Genomic DNA, 23,802 nt, shown 5'->3' with positions numbered 1-23,802 from the left:
TTAATGAAGAACCTGGTTACCTTCAGAATTGAACGAAATGTTTCCCTGGGTTGTGGAGTTTCTCAGTCTTGGCGCTACTGACATTTTGGGTTGAGTATTGTAGTGCCTATACTGTGCATTATAGAATGTTTAGCAGCATTCCTGGTCTTTACCCACTAGATGCCAGTAGTACACCCTCTCAGTTGTGACACCCACAAGTCTCTATTGCCGAATGTCTCCTGAGGGACAAAATCATCCAGGTTGAAGATCACTGGGTTAAAATGTTTCAGAGAAGACCATTATGGCTAATTGTTAAGCACATAAAGACACCTAACAGATTCATGTAATCAGATAGGTTGTATATTTCTTTGTGGATATTATTAGACTATGACTTACTCCTTTGCAAATTCATCGGTGGCAATTCAAATTTTCAGTGCCTTATGTTAAACACTAAGAAATCCCTCAGCACAAGAGATACTTTTAAAATATTTTATCTTTTGAAGAGGTATTAGCATTGGTTAAAAATGCCAACAGTACAAAACAGCATATGTAGTCTATTCACCATGACCACAAGTTCTTTTCATGGAGCAGCCCATCACTGACGCATGTATGTCTTTCTTTTTGGAGACAGCCTTGCTTTGTCACCCAGACTAGAGTGCAGTGATCTTGGCTCACCGAAACCTCTGCCTCCCGGGTTCAAGCGATTCTCCTGCCTCAGCCTCCTAAGTAGCTAGGATTACAGGCACAGGCCACCACACTTGGCTAATTTTTGTATTTTTGGTAGAGACAGGGTTTCACCATGTTGACCAGGCTGGTCTCGAACTCTGTACCTGAGGTGATCTGCCCACCTTGGCCTCCCAGGCGTGAACCACTGCAACTGGCCAGTTTTATTATATAGTTTGTTAATACACGTAGTATTTTCTGATACTTCCACATATAGTTGTGAAATTAGGTGCGTTGATCATTATTTAATAGAGTGAATCCAGGGTGTAAAATCTGATAATCCAGTGACTATCATTATCTTGTTGGCTTTTGACTTTCTTCTTCTTCTTTTTTTTTTTTTTTTTTTTTTTTTTTTTTTTTTTTTTTTTTGGGACAGGGTTTCACCATGTAGGCCAGGCTCGTCTCAAACTCCTGACCTCCGGCAATCCGCCTGCCTCAGCCTCCCAAAGTGCTGGGATTGCAGGTGTGAGCCACTGTGCCCAGCCTTAACTTCCTTTTCTCAGGTGAGAACGTTTGATTGCACTGTTAGTGTCAGGATGAGTTGAAATCCTTGCCTCTTTTGTCCTTGGGTACTTAAGTGGAATTGTTTTGTTGGTGGGAGGGTATGCTAAGTTATGATAAACTGTAGTAGAGGCATTACCTTGCTTCAAGCAAGTAAAGTATTAACTAAGCACTCTTTTAGTGAGGTCAGTTTGATTTAGGATACATAATTTGACATTTCTTAATTATTGAAAACTTTATTTTAGAATTTAAATTTTGTTAAAATTTAGATGACCTCGACGGGTATATCTAATGTCATCTTTCATTGGTTTATAGGAAATAACTTTATAGAGAAGGAATTGTGGACTTAAGGAAACACTGTGGCAAGGTAAACATAGTGTAGTCTTCTATGGCTAATAGCATTTCAGATACAGAAAAGTCCAAATCAGAAAAAGCAAACATTTTCCAAATTTTGGTAATGAACATGAATTATTGGTATAAACAGATAAATGATAAAGAATAAAATGTAGCCAGGCGAGGTCGCTCACAGCTGTAATCCCAGCACTTTAGGAGGCTGGGGTAGGCGGATCATCTGAGGTCAGGAGTTTGAGACCAGCCTGGCCAATATGGTGAAACACCCATCTCTACTAAAAATTACAAAATTAGCCGGGCATGGTGGTGCATGCCGGTAATCTCAGCTACTCAGGAGGCTGAGGCAGGAGAATTGCTTGAACCTGGGAGGTGGAGGTTGCAGTGAGCCGAGCGCTAGCCTATTGCACTCTAGCCTGGCGACAGCAAAATTCTGTCTCAAAAAAAAAAAAAAAAAGTAGTTCCAGGAAATAAGATAGTTAAATGTTAAAATGTAACATTCTAAACTTTTCCCCTTAGTGCAAGATAGTATTGGGCTACTTTGAATAAGTCAGAAGTTTTTTATCAGTGCTGTTCCATTGATAGATTCTGGCCCTCAGAGAAACTTCTGGAAAAATACTGTACTGTATTGTGGTTGCTGTAGAGATGTATACCTCTTTTTATGAAGTTGTGTTCTAAAAGATTTGCAGCAAGTTAATTTTTGTAAGTGGAAATATTTTATTTTACCTTTTATTTAAACGTTATACCCATGTCCAGTGACTTAGAAAAAAAATGCTGCTGCTCTTTTTTTGCTTTTTTTTCTTTAGATTTTCTTTATTTTTTTTTTTGTGACTGGGTTTCACTATGTTGGTCAGGCTGGTCACGAACTTCTGACCTCAGGTGATCCTCCTGCCCTCGGCCTTCTAAAGTGCTAGGATTACAGGCCTGAGCCACCTCGCCAGGCCTCTTTAGCTTTTCTTATCTGCTCTTATTGGCTAGGGATATGTTAAAAGGATCAAGAACAAAGAACTTACATTTTTACCGGCAGCTTTTGTTGTTTGCTTTAATCTTGTAAAACAAGATTGCTTTTAAGTAAGTTTATCAAATAGGAATTTAAAAAAAATGTTCTTTATGTGAGGAGACACTGTTTTCATTTGCTTTTGAATGTACATGCATTTTAATTACATTATATTCTTATGTAAGGTTTATACTTTCTAGGGTTTCTATGTTAAGACAAAGTAATGCTAGGCAAAGAGTTCTTTTTCAGCTTGATACCAAAAGCGTGAGCCACAAAAGGAAATATTAGTAAACTGGACATCATGAAAATTAAGAATTTTTACCAGAAAAAAACTGTTAAGAGGATGTAAAGACAAGCCATAGACTGGAAGAACATATTTGCAAATCATGTATCTGGCAATCGATTGATCAAGAATGTATAAAGAGCCCTCAATAGTTAAAAGTCAATTCAAAATATGGGCAAAATTCAAAAAATGGGCTCAGCTCACTGCAGCCTCTGCCTCCTGCATTCAAGCAGTTCTCCTGCCTCAGCCACCAGGTGTGGTGGCTGTCATCTCTAGTTTGTACTTCTAGGGACTAGGAGAATCATTTGAGACAAGGAGTTTGAGGATGCAGTGAGCTGTGATCACACCCAGCCTGGGCAACAGAGCAAGACTCTGTCTCAAAATAAAAGGGCAAAAGACACCAACAGACATTTCACTGAAGAGGACATACAGATAGCAAATAAATGAAAAGATGCTCAACATTACTAGACATTAAGGAAATGCAAATTGAAACCACAGTAAGATATCACCACTTACTATTAGAATAGTTAAAAAAAAGCAACACTGAACGCTGCCAGGGACTTGGAAAAAGTTGAACTTTTATACATTGCTGGTGGGAATGTAAAATTGTATATCCGCTATAGATAGAAAACAACTTGCTTTTTTTTTTCTAAGAGACAGGGTCTCTCTCTCTCTCTCTCTCACTCTCTCTCTCTCTCTCTTTTTCTTTCTCTGTCTCTCTCTCTCTGTGTATATATCTTTTAAAATACTTTCATAAAAATAGAGACAGGGGTCTTGCTATGTTGCCCAGGCTGGTTTTGGACTCCTGGGCTCAAGCAATTCTTCTGCCTTGGCCTCCCAGAATAGTGGGGTCACAGATGTGAGCTACGGCATCCAGCCTTTTTTTTTTTTTGAAACGGAGTTCTGCTCTTGATGCCCAGGCTAGAGTGCAATGGTGTGACCTCGGCTCACTGAAACCTCTGCTTCCCGGGTTCAAGCCTCAGCCTCCTGGGTAGTTGGGAATACAGGCGCCCGCCACCATGCCTGGCTAATTTTTGTATTTTTAGTAGAGTGTTGGACCCCTGGAGTGTAGTGGTGGGATCTCAGCTCACTGCAGCCTCTGCCTCCTGCATTCAAGCAGTTCTCCTGCCTCAGCTTCCTGAGTAACTGGAATTAGAGATAGGAGCCACCATGCCCGACTACATCTTATATTTTTAGTAGGGATGGGGTTTCACCATGTTGGCCAGGCTGGTCTCGAACTCCTAACCTCAGGTGATCCACTCACCTTGGCCTCCCAAAGTGCTGGGATTACAGGCGTGAGTCACCGCACCCAGTCATAACAGAGTTTTAATGCAGTATGAGTGCATATGTATATGTTCAAAGAACAGAAAGTAGCATTGAAGGAGGAGTGTTTAATTATGGGGGGAGTACAGGGAGATTAGGTAAGGCTTCCCAGGAAAAAGACTGTATTTGTATATAGCAGAGTCAGTATTTCAGTTCTCTTAATTACATTAGGTTATATACTTTTTTAAAAACCTAGGCCGGGCGCGGTGGCTCACACCTATAATCCCAGCACTTTGGGAGGCTGAGGCGGGTGGATCACGAGGTCAAGAGATTGAGACCATCCTGGTCAACGAAGTGAAACCCTGTCTCTACTAAAAATACAAAAATTAGCTGGGCATGGTGGTGCACGCCTGTAGTCCCAGCTACTCGAGAGGCTGAGGCAGGAGGATTGCTTGAACCCAGGAGGCGGAGGTTGCGGTGAGCTGAGATCGTGCCATTGCACTCCAGTCTGGGTAACAACAGCAAAACTCCGTCTCAAAAAACAACAACAACAACAAAAAAAACCTATGAATTTATTAGCACAGGGAAAACAATAATTAGAATTACGTGGCATGACAAAACAGAAATCTTATGTTGGCAGGTTTAAAACACATGGATGTTTCTGAGAGACAGCTAATCTGTTTCAGATTAAGTAGTAAATGAATTTTTCTTCTTTTTTTTTAATGCAACAAGTTTATTAAGAAAGTACAGGAATAAAGAATGGCTACTTCATGGGCAGAGCAGCCAGTAATAAGATAGTTTTTTTTGTTTTTGAGACAGTCTCACACTGTTGCCCAGGCTGGGGTACAATGGGCTCACTGCAACCTCCATCTCCTGGGTTCAAGCGGTTCTTCTGCCTTAGCCTCCTGACTCAGTGGGATTACAGGTACCCACCACCACGCCTAGCAAATTTTTTTGTATTTTTAGTAGAGATGGAGTTTCACTATGTTGATCAGGCTGGTCTTGAACTCCTGACCTCATGATCCACCTGCCTTGGCCTCCCAAAATGCTGGGGTTACAGGCCTGAGCCATTGCTTCCTGCCTAGTAGTAAATGAATTTCTAAGAAAATAGTCTGGCAGGCCAGGTGCAGTGGCTCATGCCTTTATACCTGTAATCCCAATACTTTGGGAGACTGAAGCAGGTGGATCACCTGAGGTTGGGAGTTAGAGACTAGCCATGGCCAGCATGGTGAAACTCCATCTATATTAAATATACAAAAATTAGCTGGTCATGGTGGCACGTGCCTGTAGTCCCAGGAGGCTGAGGCAGGAGAATTGCTTGAACCGGGGACATGGAGACTGCAGTGAGAAGAGATTGTGCCACTGCTGTCTAGCCTGGGCAACAGAGTAGGACTCCATCTCAAAAAAAAAAAATAGTGTGAACACAGCTTTCAAAGTATTGCAGCAAATTGTAATAAAAAAAAAAAATTCTAAAAGACATAAGCCTATTCACTTCACAGATACGTAAACTTATTTAATGTGGGGAAGAAGAGTGGTAAGGAAACTGGTATCATTTTTTTTTTTTTTTTTTTTTGAGACGGAGTTCCGCTCTTGTTACCCAGGCTGGAGTGCAATGGTGTGATCTCGGCTCACCGCAACCTCCGCCTCCTGGGTTCAGGCAATTCTCCTGCCTCAGCCTCCTGAGTAGCTGGGATTACAGGCCTGCGCCACCATGCCCAGCTAATTTTTTGTATTTTTAGTAGAGACGGGGTTTCACCATATTGACCAGGATGGTCTTGATCTCTTGACCTCGTGATTCACTCACCTCGGCCTCCCAAAGTGCTGGGATTACAGGCGTGAGTAACAGTGCCCGGCCTGGAAATTTGTATCATTGAGTGTCTGTCATATATTCTTCATGATTGGAGGACTTTCCATATGTAGTCACATTTTGTTCTCACAGCAAATCTTTGTCTTGTTTTGAGACAGGGTCTTGCTCTGTTGCCCAGACTGGAGTGTAGTGGCACCATCAAGGCCCACTGCAGCCTCCACCTCCTAGGCATAAGCAGTTCTCCTACTTCCTTCCCCACAGCTGGGACTATATAGGTATATACCATCACACCTGGCTAATTTTCCCTTTTTTTTTTTTTTTTAAATATATTTTTTTTAATTTGAGACGGAGTTTCACTGTTGTTACCCAGACTGGAGTGCAATGGCACAATCTCGGCTCACTGCAACCTCCGCCTCCTGAGTTCAAGCAATTCTCCTGCCTCAGCCTCCCAAGTAGCTGGGACTACAGGCATGTGCCACCACTCCCAGCTAATTTTTGTATTTTTAGTAGAGACGGGGTTTCACCTTGTTGACCAAGATGGTCTCAATCTTTTGACCTCGTGATCCACCTGCCTCGGCCTCCCAAAGTGCTGGGATTATAGGCGTAAGCCACCGTGCCCAGCATTTTTCCTTTTTTTTTTTTGAGATGGAGTTTTGTTCTTGTTGCCCAGGCTGGCTTGCAGTGGCACAATCTTGGCTCACTGCAACCTCCACCTCCCAGCTTCAAGCTATCCTCCTGCCTCAGTTCTCCCAAGTAGCTGGGATTGCAGGTGTGTGCCACTATGCCTGGTCAGGCTGGTCTCCAATTCCCGACCTCAGGCAATCTGCCTACCTTGGCCTCCTAAAGTGCTGGGATTATAGGCGTGAGCCACCCGGCCCAGATTATTTTTCCTTTTGATATAGCCTTCTTTTGTCACCCAGGCTGGGGTGCAGCAATGTGATCATGGCCCACTTCTGCCTCCATCTCCTAGACCCAAGTGATCCTCCCACCTTAGCCTCCTGAGTAGCTGGGACCACAGGCACGCATCACCGTGCTCAGCACATTTTTACATTTTTTTATTTGATAGAGACAGGGTTTTGCCATGTTGCCCAGGCTGGTTTTTGAACTACTGGGTTCAAGCAATCCTCCCACCTTGGCCTCCCAAAGTCCTGGGATTAGGCACATGAACCATGGTGTCAAATCTTTGCCCCAGCCAAATATTTGAAGTAAATAAAGAAATTGGTAATTTCTTTAACCCTCCTAAATGCTGATGGAGCTGGCTGGCAGAAACAGTTCTATTTGCTCATAAAACTTGAGCCCATTACTTCTCAGAGCATTTTAAAAAAATATTTAAAAATACATATAAAATATATATGTATAATTTTATGCCTGAATATTTAAAAATACATATATATTTTATTTTTAATATATTTTTAAAATATTTGATTGTCTTAGTTTCCTTTGAGAATCTAGTAAAAGACCACCTGAGAAAAGCACACATGCATAATTTTGTATGTAATTTCAGAGGGTTCTTTGATGTATCGAGTGAAGCTTGCTTATACAGATCTAATGCTGTCTCTTAAATCAGCAAGTTTGATGCCGTTTTGTGTGCTCTAGGGATGCTGTTTTGTGTTTCAGGAACTTGTAGTCTGTAGAAAAATAAAAGTTCCATAAAACAGCTGCTTTAAGATTGTTATTATAGGCCGGGCACGTGACTCAAGCCTGTAATCCCAGCACTTTGGGAGGCCAAGGCAGACGGATCACCAGGTTAAGAGATAGAGACCATCCTGGCCAATGTAGTGAAACCCTGTCTCTACTAAAAATACAAAAATTAGATGGGTGTTGTGGCGTGCGCCTATAGTCCCAGCTACTCGGGAGACTAAGGCAGGAGAATTGCTTGAACCCAGGAGGCGGAGGTTGCAGTGAGCCAAGATTGTGCCACTGCACTACAGCCTGGCGACAGAGCGAGACTGTCTCAAAAAAAAAAAAAAGATGGTTATTATAGAAAAAGTCAAGAAAAGCTGGCTTCTTCCAGTCTGCTTCATGGAGGGCTTTGAGGAGGAGTTCATGACACTTGTGCTTGATTAAATAGATTATTTATTTATGGTTTATATGTAGAGAGGAGAGTTATTCTGAGGTCTTCTTTAATACTCTTTCATCTTAGGTAAACAGAAGATTGTATTTCCCTCTTTTTTTTGTATTTAGCAGTTTGTAGGGTGGTTTATATTATCCTCATTAGTACTTTAGGCTGTGCTAATTTCTTTTTTCTTTGCATTCTTTTTTCTTTTTTTAGTTGTCACTGACAAAGCTCAGAATAATTTCTTATTTTCAGACTGCTGTGAACATCTATGTTGTGCTAGTTCCCCCAGGGAAATACAGTATTTTCACTGTCTTCTCTGGTTATTTCTACATCTCTCCCTCAGGATGAAACCTTTGCTCTTCTGCCCTTAGCATTTGCCTGGTGGGAACAACAGAATTGTTGTTACCCAGTTCGGTTTCTGTTTAACTCTTGCAGGTGCTGCAGTGGCACAGATGAGGGTATTGTGCCACCTGCTACCCTCTTTAGCATCTAATGCATATGACATGGCTGTTGGGGAAGCAATACCACTGTAATAGGCTTTTTGTTTTTAAATAAACCTTTTTAGAAGAGTTTCAGGTACAGAAAAATTGTGGGAATAGTACAGAGTTCTTTTTTTTTTTTTTTTTTTTTTTTTTTTGAGATGTAGTTTTGCTCTTGTTACCCAGGCTGGAGTGCAATGGCACAATCTCAGCTCACCACAACCTCTGCCTCCTGGGTTCAAGCAGTTCTTCTGCCTCAGCCTCCCGAGTAGCTGGGACTATAGGCATGCGCCACCATGCCCAGCTAATTTTTTGTGTTTTTAGTAGAGACGGGGTTTCACCATGTTGACCAGGATGGTCTCGATCTCTTGACCTCGTGATCCACTCGCCTCGGCCTCCCAAAGTGTTGGAATTATAGGCATGAGCTACTGCGCCCAGCCCAGTTCTTTTTTTTTGACCAAGTCTTGCTCTGTTGCTCAGGCTGGAGTATAGTATCGTGATCTTGGCTCACTGTAACCTCTGCCTCCCAGGTTCAAACAATTCTTCTGCCTCAGCCTCCTGAGTATCTGGGATTACAGGCATGCACCACCATGCCCAGCTAATTTTTTGTATTTTTAGTGGAGACGGGGTTTCACCATGCTGACCAGATCTCAAACTCCTGACCTTGTGATCTACCCCCGCTTGGCCTCCCAAAGTGCTGGGATTACAGGTGAGAGCCATCGCACGCAACCTAGAGTTCTTATATACCCTGCATTCAGTTTCTCTTAAACTCTCCCCTGGATCCCCTTGAGACAGGATGTCACTATTGCCCAAACTGTAGTGCAGTGGTGCGATGATGGCTCACTGCAGCCTGAACCTTCCTGGGCTCAGGTGATCCTCACACCTCCACCTTTTGAATAGCTGGGACTCCAGGCATGTGCTACCATGCCCAGATAATTTTTGTAGTTTTTTGTAGAAACAGGGTTTTACCATGTTGCCAGGCTGGTCTTGAACTCTTGGGCTCAAGTGATCCACTTGCCTCGGCCTCCTAAAGTGCTGAGACTACAGCTGTGAGTCTCCTTGCCCGGCTGAGACTGTTTCTTTATGGGTCAAGTAATAATTAACATGGGGGTGTTCTGGCCGGTTTCTTTTTTAATGATTCTTTCATGATAGCATACTACTTTTCTTTTTTTTGAGATGGAGTACTTGCTCTGTCACTCAGGGTGGAGTGCAGTGGCACCATCTCTGCTCACTGCAACCTCTGCCTCCTGGGCTCAAGTGATTTTCCTGCCTCAGTCTCCTGAGTAGCTGGGATTACAGGCACATGCCATCATACCTGGCTAATTTTTGTATTTTTAGTAGAGACAGGGTTTTGCCATGTTGGCCAGGCTGGTCTCGAACTCCTGATCTCAATCCACCCACCTCACCTCCCAAAGTGCTGGGATTACAGGTGTGAGCTACTGCGCCTGGCCTTATTATTATTATCATTTATTTTTATTTATTTTCTTTTTTTTATTTTTAATTTTTTTTTTTGAGACAGAGTTTCGCTCTTGTTACGCAGGCTGGAGTGCAATGGCGCGATCTTGGCTCACCGCAACCTCCGCCTCCTGGGTTCAGGCAATTCTCCTGCCTCAGCCTCCTGAGTAGCTGGGATTACAGGCCCGTACCACCATGCCCAGCTAATTTTTTGTATTTTTAGTAGAGACAGGGTTTCACCTTGTTGACCAGAATGGACTCGATCTCTTGACCTCGTGATTCACCTGCCTCGGCCTCCCAAAGTGCTGGGATTACAGGCTTGAGCCACCGCGCCCGGCTCTTTCTTGACCTATTGAAAATGTAAGCTGTATAGATGAGACTGCAGTAACTCACCCACTGTGAAGGACCATAGAAACCAAGTATATTAGCTATCTAATACATAGTTAGGATTATTTTGGTGTAAGTCTGGATAAGGAGCAGCAAAAGGTGTGGAGCAGAGGCTTCATGGTTTTTACAGGTGAGGATTTATGCTTTTACTCTTAGTGAGGTATTCATGGTTATTGTTCACTAGCACTAACATTTGATGTTTAGTTAGTGTAAAAGGCTTTCAGAAGGTAGAAAGCATGAGTGTTAAAATTGGCCTTCAGATTACTGGTTGTAAATCAGATTGTATTTTAAGGTTAGTAATTTTTATAAAGAGAAAGTTATTTAGAAAATCTGAATCCTATGTTATTGAAATATCAATAGCAGATGCCAGAATCCTATTAGTAATCCCAAGATAAAATGAATTCTAAAAGTGCAATCTTGAATTGTTCAACACTTTATATCCAAATTATATGAAATATAATCGTCCATTTTATGATTTTGAATAGAACTATAGGTTGTTTCCTTAAGTAAGAGTTGTTCTTCCTCAGCCTTCTCACTTTGACTTCCTGGAATCTGTTCTATTTTTACTTGTGGATCTACATACTAAACCTGTCTCTGATTTCATGCTCTGAAGATCAACAAGAGATCTCTTGTAAGATGAGAATTGTGTAGTGGGTGACTATTAGAAGAGTAAACAAGTCTTAAGTCTGTAAACCTTTTTTTCCATAAATGCAGTACTGTACTAGATAATCTGTTGTTACTACAGCTAAGAAAGTTCAATAGTAAATTCAGTGGCTGACCGTTTTTTTGCCTTGATAAGTAATTACTAGAAGTAATAGCAACTGTTTTTGTAGTGTTACTGAAGCTCTACTGTATGTGTGATTTTTAAAGTTTTAAAGGGATCAGTGAAAGTGATATATAGGGAATATTTGTAAGTTATTGGAAATAAGCTAGGAATTGAATTTTTAAAAGTTCCTTTCATAATAAATTATTTTTTCATTTTCATTATAGAATGAAAGTGGAACAGTATTGTTTCCAATTCAAATTGAGCAATATTTGTACTTTTCAGGCCATTAGAATCTGCTCAAGGCTTGTGTGGGAAAGATTATTTGATTATTAGGGATTACCTTTGACTAAACATTGCAGAGAAGACTTGTTGACACCTTTTTCCCTCAAAAAAAAAAAAAAAAAAGTAATAACCCCCTGAATCTAATATAAGAGTTGGAAAAAAAGTCCTGAGCACTCGTGAGGAGGCTGGGACTTCCTTGTGTTTCTGGCCGCCCATTTGGTGCTGTCACTTTGCTTGTCCCTCCCAAAATACTGGGATTACAGGTGTGAGCTACTGCACCTGACTGAGAGCTTTTTTCACATTATGGCTTGGTTGGGCTTCTGTTTTTTGTTTTTGTTTTTGTTTTTGTTTTTTTTGAGACAGAGTTTCACTCTTGTTGTCCAGGCTGGAGTGCAGTGGCCCAATCTTGGATCTCAGTTCACTGCAATCTCTGCCTTGCAGGTTCAAGCCATTCTCCTGCATCAGCCTCCCAAGTAGCTGGGATCACAGGCATGCACTGCTATGGTCGGCTAATTTTTAGTTGAAGCTGGGTTTTTTTCCATGTTTGTCAGGCTAGTCTTGATCTCCTGACCTTAGGTGATCTGCCCACCTTGGCCTCCCAATGTGCTGGGATTATAGGTGTGGTGCCCACCCAGTTGGGCTTCTTGATTGTAGATTTTGAATATACGCACTTACTTTGTATAACACTTGGTGTGAATAGCTCTAAGTAGTTACTCTTTATTGCTTTTTTTCTTTTCTTGTTATACTGTTTATTCCTCCTATGAACTTGCTTTACAATTGAGAATTTGGTTCCTCTTTCAATAAATGAAGGACTTAGTGCTGTTTTAGAAACTTGTTGGAGAACTATTTTATTTGTTTTATTTGCCTGTTTTTGGCTTTTGGCTAATAGTCATTGCTGTTTTTTCCAGAAACATCCCCAGAGCTTTAGTCTCCAGAGTTCATATCTGTTGCAACTGAGGAGAAATCTACCACTATAATTTTTCCTCTCCTGTTGAAAAAAGGTTTGAAGAAGAATATAGTGAAATGCCACCCCCCGCCCCCAATAACAACCTTCATATATATGAAAAGAGGGCTTGGACATTAAAAATTTTTTTTTTGAGATGGAGTCTCACTCTTTTCATCCAGGTTGGAGTCCAGTGGTGTGATCTTGGCTCAGTGCAACCTCTGCCTCCTGGGTTCAAGTGATTCTCCTGCCTCAGCCTCCCAAGTAGCTGGGATTACACCTCAGGGTGATCCCCCTGCCTCGGCCTCCCAAAGTGCTGGGATTACAGGAGTGAGCCACCATGCCTGTCCCAGACTTGTTTTTAATATAAAATTTTAGAGCATTTAAGCCATGGGATCATGTAAAAATTATGTTATATTGGCACTTTAAGTTTAAAGTGCTAACAGAGCAAATGTAATCTTCAAATTTAATTCTACATTTAACAAATATGTCAGTGCATAATTTTTTTTTTTTTTTTTGAGATGGAGTTTCGCTCTTGTTACCCAGGCTGGAGTGCAATGGCGTGATCTCGGCTCACCGCAACCTCTGCCTCCTGGGTTCAGGCAATTCTCCTACCTCAGCCTCCTGAGTAGCTGGGATTACAGGCCTGCGCCACCATGCCCAGCTAATTTTTTGTATTTTTAATAGGGACGGGGTTTCACCATGTTGACCTGGATGGTCTCGATCTCTTGACCTTGTGATCCACCCTCCTCGGCCTCCCAAAGTGCTAGGATTACAGGCGTGAGCCACCGCGCCTGGCCAAGTGCCTACTTTTTTGTAAGCATAGCAGTACATTAAAGAACAGGACATAAAAGTTTTGGTACAAAGGTTTGCAGTTAGTGTGAGAAGACAGATGATAAATTAGATAATTAAGTTAAAAATGTGGTATATTAGGTAGTGATAAGTGCCTTGGAGGAAAGTAAAGCGGGGAAAGGGAATGAAAAGTTGAGAGTGGAGCGCTGATGTCTTGAAGAGCTTTCCAGGCCAAGAGAAGAACAGTACAGAGGCACTGCAGTGGGAGGAGAGGCCTGGCAATGTCAGAGGAGCAGCAAGGGGTGTGGAGGGGAGGCTGTGTGGTTTTTACAGGTAAGGATTTAGGCTTTTACTCTTAGTGAGGAAGCCATGAGAGGTTTTCAGCCCTGGAGTGATATGACCTGATTTACATTTTAATGAGATCATTCTTGGCCTCCTATGCTGAGAATATGGACCGCAGGGAGAGTCATGTGAGACATGAGACTAGCTTGGACCTGTATTGGCAGCTGAGGAGATAAGTGGTTTAATTCTTGGGTATATTTCCTAAGTAGAGCTGTTGGAATTTGCTGGTGGAATATAATTCTTTTATTTTTTTAATTTTCTATTTTTGAGACAGGATCTTGGTTTGTTGCGCAGCAGGAGTTCAGTGGCATAGTCGTGGCTCACTGCAGCCTCGAACCCCTGGGCTCAAGCCTTGGCTTTCCCAGTAGCTGGGACTGTAGGCATGCACCGCTGTGCCTGGCTAATTTTTTACATTTTTTGTAGATATGGGGTGTTGCTTTGTTGCCCAGCCTGGCCTCCAAAATGCTGGGATTACAGTTATGAGGTACTGTGCCTGTCCTAGAAGGAACACAATTTTTGGACGTGGTGTGTGTGAGAGAATGTGTCAGGAATGACTTCATGGTTTTTGCCCTTAACACCTGAAAGGATACAGTTGACATTCACTGAAATGGAAAAGACTACAGGACAAGAAGGAGAGATTACCAGGGCACAGTTTTGAATATGCTGATTTTTATTTGCCTGATAGACATTGAAGTAGAGAAGTCACATAGGCAGCTTACTATATTTGATCTGGAATTCAGTGAGGAGGTTTAGCTTAGAGATATAAACTGGGAAATTATTAGCATACGGATTGCACAGAAACCATGAGGTTGGATGGGCTTAATAAGGGAGTAAATGTAGATAGGTGAAGAGGACCAAGCACTAAGCCTTGGGACGCACTGGTGTTAAGAAGCCACAGGTAAATAACCAGAAGCTAGTGAAGGAGTGTGAGAAGAGGCAAACCAGAAAGCAGTGGCCTGTAAGCCACATGAAGAAAGCTTTAAGGCAAGAGAGATCAGATGTGTCAAAGAAGAGACTGGTTAATATACGGAATGATGAGGGACCACTAGAGGTGAGTGGTACTTTGAGAAAGGCACTGGATGGATTGGTGTGAGCCTGAGCAAATGGAAGGAGAGAAACTGGAGATACGGAATAAAGACAGCTCTTAAATTGTACCCTAAAGAGATGTTGAAAAATGGTGCAGTAAGTGGAGGGCTTGTGGGCTTCATGTGTGTGTGTGTGTGTGTGTGTGTGTGTGTGTAAAGGTTGGAGAACTGCTGGTAGTGTGCTTGATGCCAATGGGATTGACTTTAGTAGAGGGAAGAACGATGACACAGGAGAGGGTAGGAATTTCTGGAGCAGTGTCTTTGAGGACATCTGAGTAGGGAGAATGAGATGAGATGTAATTACTGGCCAGTTTGGAAGCCTTATTAGGAGCAAGGGCAGTTTATCCAGAGTAACATGAGAGAACGTAGACTAGTAAATACTCGGGCAGAGATTCAGGTTAGAGGATATGTCTGGGTAAAGTATGGAACATTTTCACTTACCTCATGATTTTTTTGAGTATTAAGTTTAATACTTAGGGATGATTACAGAACATAGCACTTAGTGTTGACTGAAATTGTTAGGTTTGTAATATTTATAAAGTTACAATGTGATTTACATGACCAGTTTTTTTCAATGTGTAACTGATACTCTGAAAATGCTGGCTTTTCATTTGAGCCAGATGGCTCAGTCAGTAATTTCTAGTTATGCCATCTTTTTTTTTTTTTTTAAATAAAGACACTGGGCACCAAAGATGCTACTCACAGAGAATATCAACTTAAAATTCACCCTGGAAAGACAAGATTTTCACAGTTCTAATCAGAAACATTGTAAAAAAAATTTTTTTTAAGACTAGAGTCTTGCTCTATCACCCAGGCTAGAGTGCAGTGGTATGATCTTGGCTCACTACAACCTACACCTCCCGGATTCAAGCAGTTCTCCTTCCTCAGCCTTCCAAGTAGCTGAGATTACAGACCCAGCTAATTTTTCATATTTTTAGTAGAGATGGGGTTATACCATGTTGGCCAGGCTGGTCTTGAAGTCCTGACCTCAGGAGATCCACCCGCCTGGGCTTCCCAAAGTGCTGGGATTACAGGCGTGAACCACCGCTCCTGGCTGGAACATTGTAATTTTGTTTGTTTTTCTGAGACTGAGTCTCTGTTGCCAGGCTAGAGTGCAGTGATATGATCTCGGCTCACTGCAACCTCCACCTCCCAGGTTCAAGTGATTCTTCTACCTCAGCCTCCTGAGTAGCTGAGACTATAGGTGCATACCTCCACACCTGGCTAATTTTTATAATTTTAGTAGAGCTGGGGTTTCACCATATTGGTCAGGCTGGTCTTGAACTCCTAAGCTCGAGATCTGCTCACCTTGGCCTCCCAAAGTGCTGGAATTATAGGCGTGAGCTACCATGCCTGGCAAAGCAAAACATTATAATTTTATGTTTGTGTTATGGTTTTGAAGGTGTTTTTTTTTTTTTTTTTTAATATGTGATTAAAGGGACCAGGTGTGGGAGGCAGAAAAGGGAAGGTCACTTGAGACCAGGAGTTCAAGACCAGCCTCGTCAACATTGTGAGACCCCCCCCATCTCTATTTAAGAAAAAAATTAAAAATAAATAGTACGTTGGGTATTAGTTCATTCTCATGCTACTATAAAGAATTGCCAGGCCAGGCATGGTGGCTCATGCCTGTAATCCCAGCATTTTGAGAGGCCAAGGCAGGTGGATCGTGAGGTCAGAAGTTTGAGACCAGCCTGGCCCATGTGGTGAAACCCCATCTCTACTAAAAATACAAAAATTAGCCAGGTGTGGTGGTGGGTGCTTGTAATCTCAGCTATGCTGGAGGCTGAGGCAGGAGAAATGCTTGAACCCAGGAGGCAGAGGTTGCAGTGAGCTGAGATCATGCCACTGCACTCCAGCCTGGGCAACAGAACAAGACTCCATCTCAAAAAAAAAAAAAAAAAAAGAAAAAAATTGCCTGAGATTGGGTAATTTATAAAAGAAAGATGTTTAACTCACTCATAGTTCTGCATGGCTGGGGAGGCCTCAGGAAACCTACAATCATGATGGAAAGGGAAGCAAACATCCTTCTTCACATGGTGTCAGGAGAGAGAAGTGCAGTGCGGAGTAGGGAAAAGCCCCTTATAAAACTGTCAGATCTTGTGAGGACTCACTCTCTATCACAAGAACAGCATGGGGAACACCCCGACGATCTAATCACAACCCATGAGGTCCCTATCTCAACATGTGGGGATTACATTTAGGATTACATTTCGAGGTGAGATTTTGGGCAGGAACACAGCCAAACGATGTCATGTGGATCAAAGTTCCTTTAGTAAAACTGTAACATTGTCTAATGGAAAAGGGGATTCGTTTTCTGTCTTGGTTAGGACAGAAGTAGTAGAGAAATCATGTATTCATGTATATGGTAATTGTAGTTTTAGGACCAGTTGTAAAGTTACGCAGATAATGTGGGAACGAACATTAGAGGAGAGTTGCAACCAGGACATACTTGGAAAAGGTACTCAAACTCTCACTGGATTTAAGTGTATTCCTGTTTTGAAAATTCAGTAGATATGTTCTCTAAGAACATAAGAACCTCAGTATCAGTTTAGGGCAAGATGAAGGATCGAAGCATGAAAGACGGGACATAAAGGAGTCGGATTAGGTAGGGCATGGTGGCTCATGCCTGTAATCCCAACTTTTTGGTAGGCCATGGTAGGAAGATCATTTGAGCCCAGGAATTTGAGACCAGCCTGGGCAACATAGGGGAGACCCTGTCTCTACACACAGTTTTAAAAAAGATAGCCAGATGCATCTGTGGTCCTAGCTGCTCAGGAGGCTGAGGTGAAAGGATGGCTTGAGCCCAAGTCCAGGGCTGCAGTGCACTCCAGTGACACATGCAACCCCAGGCTGAGAGAAGTGAGACTCCATCAAAAGAGGGAAAAGAAAAAATGAAAAGAGAGAAGGAATAAATTTTGTTATTTTAAGAAATTGTAAGAAAATTTGGTTTTATCTTCTTTTTTTTGAGGCAGGTCTTAATCTGTCAGCAGCCCAGGCAGGGAATACGGTGGCGTGATCATGGCCCATTTGCAGTCTAGACTTCCCAGGTGCAAGTGATCCTGCCACTTCCTTTTAAACATTTTTTTGTTTTTAATTTTTTGTAGAGACAAAGTCTCACTATATTGCCCAGGCTGGTCTCTAAACTCCTGAAAGAAGAAATCTTTCAGAAAGTCTTACAAATAGGAAACTAAAAGAGGAGCAAATTGTTATACTATGTGCAAATGTAACTGATTAAAATTAAAAAGAAAATAGCAGTGTGGAGATTAAGTGGTAATTATGTCAGTATTTTTGTAAAATAAATTCCTACAAGGGGAATTAAAACAAAAGGGTGAAAAACAAGTTTTCATGTTGCCAAACTGTGCTCTCCAAAAGTTTTATCAGTTGATATTTCCATCTACTGCTTGTTGGGTCAGATCTGCCAATTCTGGCTAACATTGCTCCTCTCTTTACAATTTTATAAGTAATTTATTTGCATTTTAAAAACAGTGAAGTTGAACAGTCGTTCATGTGTTTATTGGGCATTTGTATTTACATTTTTTTGCAGATGTTGGGTTTAATATCTCGCATTGATTTGCCAGCTCCCTTTACTGATCTAGGAATTAACCCTGTGATGTGGCAAATGTTTTCCCATTGGTTCGTCTTTTGGATAATTCCTCCTTCTCCTTTTAAACCAGAAGTTTGAAGTTTTATGAAGTTTAAAGTTTTTATATAATAAAGGTTTAGTCTTTACATCTGTGGCTTCTAGGTGTTATGTCTGATTTAAGAGTTTTCCTAAGCCAAAATTATAAAAATGTCCCCCACCTCATCTTCCCATGTTTTCTTTCTGTATTTTATGATTTTTGTTTTCTCTCTATATATATAAATATGCATATTTTTTCTGGAACAGATTAAAATGATAATTTTTTTTTTTTTTTTTTTTTGAGATGGAGTCTCACTCATTACCAGGCTGGAGAGGTGCACTGGCGCGATCTCGGCTCACTGCAACCTCTGCCTCCTGGATTCAAGTGATCCTCCTGCCTCAGCCTCGCAAGTGGCTGGGACCGTAGGCATAGATCACTGTACTTAGCTAACTTTTTTACTTTTTGTAGAGATGGGATTTTGCCATGTTGCCCAGGCTGGTTTTGAACCCCTAGGCTCAAGTGATACAGCTGCCTTGGCTTCCCGAGTGTTGGGATTACAAGTGTGAACCACTGTGCCTAACCAACACATCATTTTTGACGAGTCAATTTTTTCCTTCCTGATTTGAAGGATACATAAAATTCATTATTTATCAAATTTCTATGTGAATTTTGGTTCATTCCTGGATTCTATTTTGTTCTTTAGATCTCTCCCAAGTTCAGAGTAGACTATGTTAGTCACTATAATTTTATAAGTGTTTTCCATTTATATATCATCTTATTTTCAAAATGTATTTTTGTCAATTATGGGCAATTAGGTTAAAAATCGGTGCAAAAAGGTTTTTAACAAATAGTTGCCTTTGTCCTCACTTGGGAAGTCTAGTACCAATTTTAAATTTAAAAAAAATGTCAACTTTCTCTGTGTGGAGGCTTTTAAGACTTAGTATACAGATGATTAATTTTATTTGTGGGTATGTATCTACCTCCCTATATATCTTTTCCCCTTTTCTGTTTTCTCTGTTTCTTCTTTCTGGAACTTCTGATAATGGAATGTTAGACTTACTGAGCAATGTGGGAAAGTCAGCCATAGGGTCAGCAGTAGTAGGAGGTGAGGTGGGGCTACTCAAGGGGAAGATGTGCGCCGTTAGAAGGCTATCACAGCAGGCAGGGATTTTTGTTTTGTCTTGATACTTAGGAATAGGAATACATCTAGTTTTCACCTTTCTGGCTTTATGTATTGTATGTGTGTAAATCTTTTTTTTTTTTTTAATGGGGTTTTACTCTTGTTGCCCGGGCTGGAATGCAGTGGCACAATCTTGGCTCATTGCAACCTCCGCCTCCAGGGTTCAAGCAATTCTTCTGCCTCAGCCTCCAACTAACTGGTAATACAGGTGCCTGCCACTGCACCTGGCTGTTTTTTGTATTTTTTTTTTTAGTGGGCTAATTTGTATTTTCACCATTTTGGTCAGGCTGGTCTTGAACTCCTGACCTCAGATGATCTGCCTGCCTGGGCCTCCAAAGGGCTGGGATTATAAGCATGAGCCACTGCGCCTGGCCTGTATATATCTAGATGTATTACTCCCAGTTACTTGGAGGAGAATGACTTGAACCCAGGAGGCGGAGGTTGCAGTGAGCTGAGATTGCGCCATTGTACTCCAGCCTGGGTGACAGAGCAAGACTCCGTCTTAAAAAAAAAATAGATAGCTACAAATACAGCTTAATGTGTATTATGTGGGCCTCTCTTTTGAAAGATAATGGTATTATCCGCTCCTATTATATTCGTATTCTTTCCTTTTAGTATCAGGAATGTGTATTACATTTTATGAAAACTTTTAAGCAACAGTAATGATGAATGGTTTCTTTTCTTTTCAACATGAATATCATGTTGGATCAGGAGATTGAACTGGAGTTTGTGGAACATTGACACCTTTTTTTTTTTTTTTTGAGATGGAGTTTTGTTCCTGTTGCCTAGGCTGGACTGCAGTGGCGCCATCTTGGCTCACTGCAACCTCTGCCTACCCAGATTTGTGATTCTCCTGCCTCTGCCTCCTGAGTAGCTGAGATTACAGGCACCTGCTGCCATGCCAGGCTAATTTTTTGTATTTTTAGTAGAGACAGCATTTAACCATGTTGGCTAGGCTGTTCTTGAACTCCTGACCTCAGGTAATCCACCTGCCTCGATCTCCCAGAATGCTGGAATTATAGGCATGAGCCACTCCACCTGGCTCACACTCTTCTCTTAACTTAACTCTTCTGGGTTTCCTGAACTGTAAAGTGTAGATAATAAATAGTTCTCACCTCATCAGCAGGGTAGTGCTTGGGCAGTAGGCACTGGCACCCTCATTGTACAGGTTGTTAAGATATTTACCCCTTCTTGGTTATCTAGCCACTGAAGGGATAATTAATGTTTGGCACAAAGAGGGTGATGCAGCACAGCATAGCTCTGGCATTTTTCTGATTGGTCAGTGTGTTCTATACCTGCTGTTAAATATTTTGACTCTCAGGCCAGAGCATCAAATTGTTTTAGAGTAAATGAGTTGAAGTATACGTACTGACTAGGTAGACCAGTATCTGACATATAATAAATATAATATAGAGGTTGCTATTATAATTTAGAATTTTTATTGAGTATACTCTGTGCTGTCTATGCATAGTTGGCTCAGGAAATGAATTTGGAAGGTTTTCTGTTTCTTAGGATAGTTTAATAAAACAGTTAGCTTTGAAATTACCTTTTACTTTGAAAATGTCCTGGAGACTGGTATTTGGAGTGGCTGGGAAGCTAACTGGGTAACTTATGCGAATCTTTGGAAGTTATTAGAGTGTTTTCTATTTCTGTTTTATGCTTTTGACAATCTGTATTTTCCTAGAAAATCATCCATTGTATCTATATTTAAAATTTAGTAGCTTAAGATTTATGGAGACATATTTTATACTTATTTTGATTTCTTCTCTATTATCTTGCTCCCTTTTCAGTCCCTAATTTCATATAATTGTTTTTTTTAGTCTAGCTAATAGTTTGTCTGTTTTGTTTTTCCCCCTTCCATCAATATATAACTCCTAGGTTTTAGAATTAATTTTTCAGGCTTCTGTTCTCTTAACTGAATAACTCTAATTTCTTTTGTTCTTATTTTTAAAAGCTTATTTTCTAACCTTGAGTTGAATACCCATTTAATTCTTGCCCCGTTGAAAGTATTACGCTGTAAATACATCCTCTGGGTGTAGCTTTAGTAGTGTACCAAAGATTTTTTCTTTTTCTTTTCTTTTTTGAGACAGGGTCTCACGTTGTTACCCAAACCAGACTAGAGTGTAGTGGTGTGAACACAACTCACTGAGGCCTTGACCTCCTGGACTCAAGGGATCCTCCCACCTCAACCTCTCAGGTAGCTGGGAATGCAGGCATGTGCCAGGATGCCCAGCTAATTGTTTTTTTATTGTTTGTAGAGACCGGGTTTTGCCACATTGCCCAGGCTGGTCTTGAACTCCTGAGCTCAAGCAGTGTACCTGCCTCGGCCTTCCAAAGTGCTGAGATTACAGATGTGAGCCACTGGACCCAGTCATACTAGAAATTTTTATATGGGCAGTTTTTATAATTGCTATTTTCTAGGTAATCTCTTGATTTTGATTTATATTATTCCATTCAACTACTTGAATGGGGTAATTTAAGGAGAGAGAGTACATAAACTGTCAAGTCAAGCAGTAAGGGGAGTAGCTTAAGTGTGCTTTGGACTGTTTCTGCTTTCTTGAAATTTTTGAGGTGTTAATGGCCTAAATAGATGACCAGTTTTTATAACTGTTGCATGGAGACTTGATCTCATTCTTTCATATGTTCAGCCATTTTATGGTTTGTATATTTGATCTTTCAGGATTGAAATGGTAATCCTCTTACATTGCTTCTGCCTAAAGGTTTTTCTTATATTTCTTTAAAGTTTTTGTTCTAACTATATATTAAGATTTTGGTGTATATAGTTTTATAATATTATATCTTTATAGATTGTAGTCTTGATCATTATATAAAAAATGACCCTTATCTGCCTCCTTTAATTTTCTTTCAGTTTGAATTTAACTGGTTTTGAAAGGGTGTTTACTTGTGAGGTATACTTTCATCTAATCTTTTATTTTTAACTTCTCAAAGTCTCTGTTTTAGGTTTATCTCTTGTAGAACCATGTAGTTTGATCAAGGTTAGTCTTTTTGGACTCAATTTGAGATGCTTTTAATCATTTACATTAACATATATTTTGCTTTGCTTATATAATATTAGTGTATTTGTTTTTATTGTCATCTGTATGTTTGCTTTTTGTTCTTGGTTTTGTTTTGTTTTGTTTCTTTTTGAGATGGAATCTCGGTCTGTTTCCCAGGCTGGAGTGCAGTGGCGCGATCTTGGCTCACTGCAGCCTCTGCCTCCCGGGTTCAAGCGATTCTTCTGTCTCTGCCTCCCGAGTAGCTGGGGTTACAGGTACCTGCCACCACACCTGGCTAATTTTTGTATTTTTAGTAGTGACAGGGCTTCACCATGTTGACCAGGCTGGTCTTGAACACCTGACCTCAAGTGATCTGCCCACCTTGGCCTCCCAAAGTGCTGGGATTACAGGCATACGCTACCGCACCTGACCTGGTTTTCTTGTTTTAAACTACTTGACTTGTTTTCTTTTCTTTTTTTTTTTTTTGAGACAGAGTTTCGCTGCTGTTACCCAGAATGGAGTGCAATGGCACGATCTCGGCTCACCGCAACCTCCGCCTTCTGGGTTCAAGCAATTCTCCTGCCTCAGCCTCCCAAGTAGCTGGGACTACAGGCGCGCACCACCACGCCCAGCTAATTTTTGTATTTTTAGTAGAGATGGGGTTTCACCTTGTTGACCAGAATGGTCTCGATCTCTTGACCTTATGATCCACCCATCTCGGCTTCCCAAAGTGCTGGGATTATAGGCGTGAGCCACGGAGCCGGGCCGGTTTGTTTTCTTTATTTGCTCTTCCTTCTCTCTCATTTTGTAACTTAGATACTGTTTTTCATTATGTCTGAGATACCATTGGTGGTTTCATGCTTTGTTATTTTGTATACCACTAATAGAGTTAAATGCTGTCAAAGAAACTATGTCATACCATTGGTGGAAATATGCATGCTGACTGGGCATGGTGGCTCATGCCTGTAATCCCAGTACTTTGGGAGCCTAAGGAGGGCAGATCACCAGAGGTTGGGAGTTCAAGACCAGCCTGACCAACATGGAGAAACCCTGTCTCTACTAAAAATACAAAATTAGCAGGGTGTGGTGGCACATGCCTGTAATCCCAGCTACTTGGGAGGCTGAGGCAGGAGAATCGCTTGAACCCAGGAGGTGGAGGTTGCAGTGAGCCAAGATGGTGCCATTGCACTCCAGCCTGGGTAACAAGAGCAATACTCTGTCTCAAAAAAAGAAAAAGAAATAAATATGCATGCTTATTTCAGATATACAAAAAATGTGAAAAACCGTGCATTTTAGAATATACATGGTAATTTGTAGTTCTATGAGTATTATAGTAAAGCTATAGCTTTAATATATTTAATCTATTACGTTTATCAAATAGGTTTTTCAGGAGTGGTTGACTGAATGCTCTTAAAAATGTCTGTTAGCAGCTTTCATAAGCGAAATAATGTTTTGGCTGGTTACAGAACTTTTGGGCTACGTTTCCCTTTCTCCAACTCCCAGCAGACACTATTC

The 23,802-nt window shown here is 41.2% G+C and overlaps 1 protein-coding gene across 7 annotated transcripts in view; it reads left to right on the top strand.

The window, feature by feature from the left end:
• UBE2G1 (ubiquitin conjugating enzyme E2 G1) overlaps positions 1–23,802 on the top strand; it is a 108,352-nt gene that overhangs the window by 4,105 nt on the left and 80,445 nt on the right. For 2 of the 7 annotated variants that reach the window (XM_054255648.2, XM_078372533.1), the window contains 2 exons: positions 1,079–1,205; positions 9,058–9,148. The exons of 3 other annotated variants lie outside the window; for them this stretch is intronic. In XM_054255648.2, coding sequence (XP_054111623.1) covers positions 9,076–9,148 — 73 coding nt within the window. In that variant the 5' untranslated portion in view covers positions 1,079–1,205; positions 9,058–9,075. Of the gene's footprint in view, positions 1–1,029; positions 1,206–1,518; positions 1,571–9,057; positions 9,149–23,802 lie in introns of those variants that run through there. 2 more of the 7 variants (XM_078372529.1, XM_078372530.1) reach the window with 2 other exon arrangements.

Source organism: Callithrix jacchus, chromosome 5, assembly GCF_049354715.1.
Source record: "Callithrix jacchus isolate 240 chromosome 5, calJac240_pri, whole genome shotgun sequence".
Classification (NCBI taxonomy): domain Eukaryota; kingdom Metazoa; phylum Chordata; class Mammalia; order Primates; family Cebidae; genus Callithrix; species Callithrix jacchus.
This window is presented reverse-complemented; position numbering and strand designations above follow the sequence as displayed.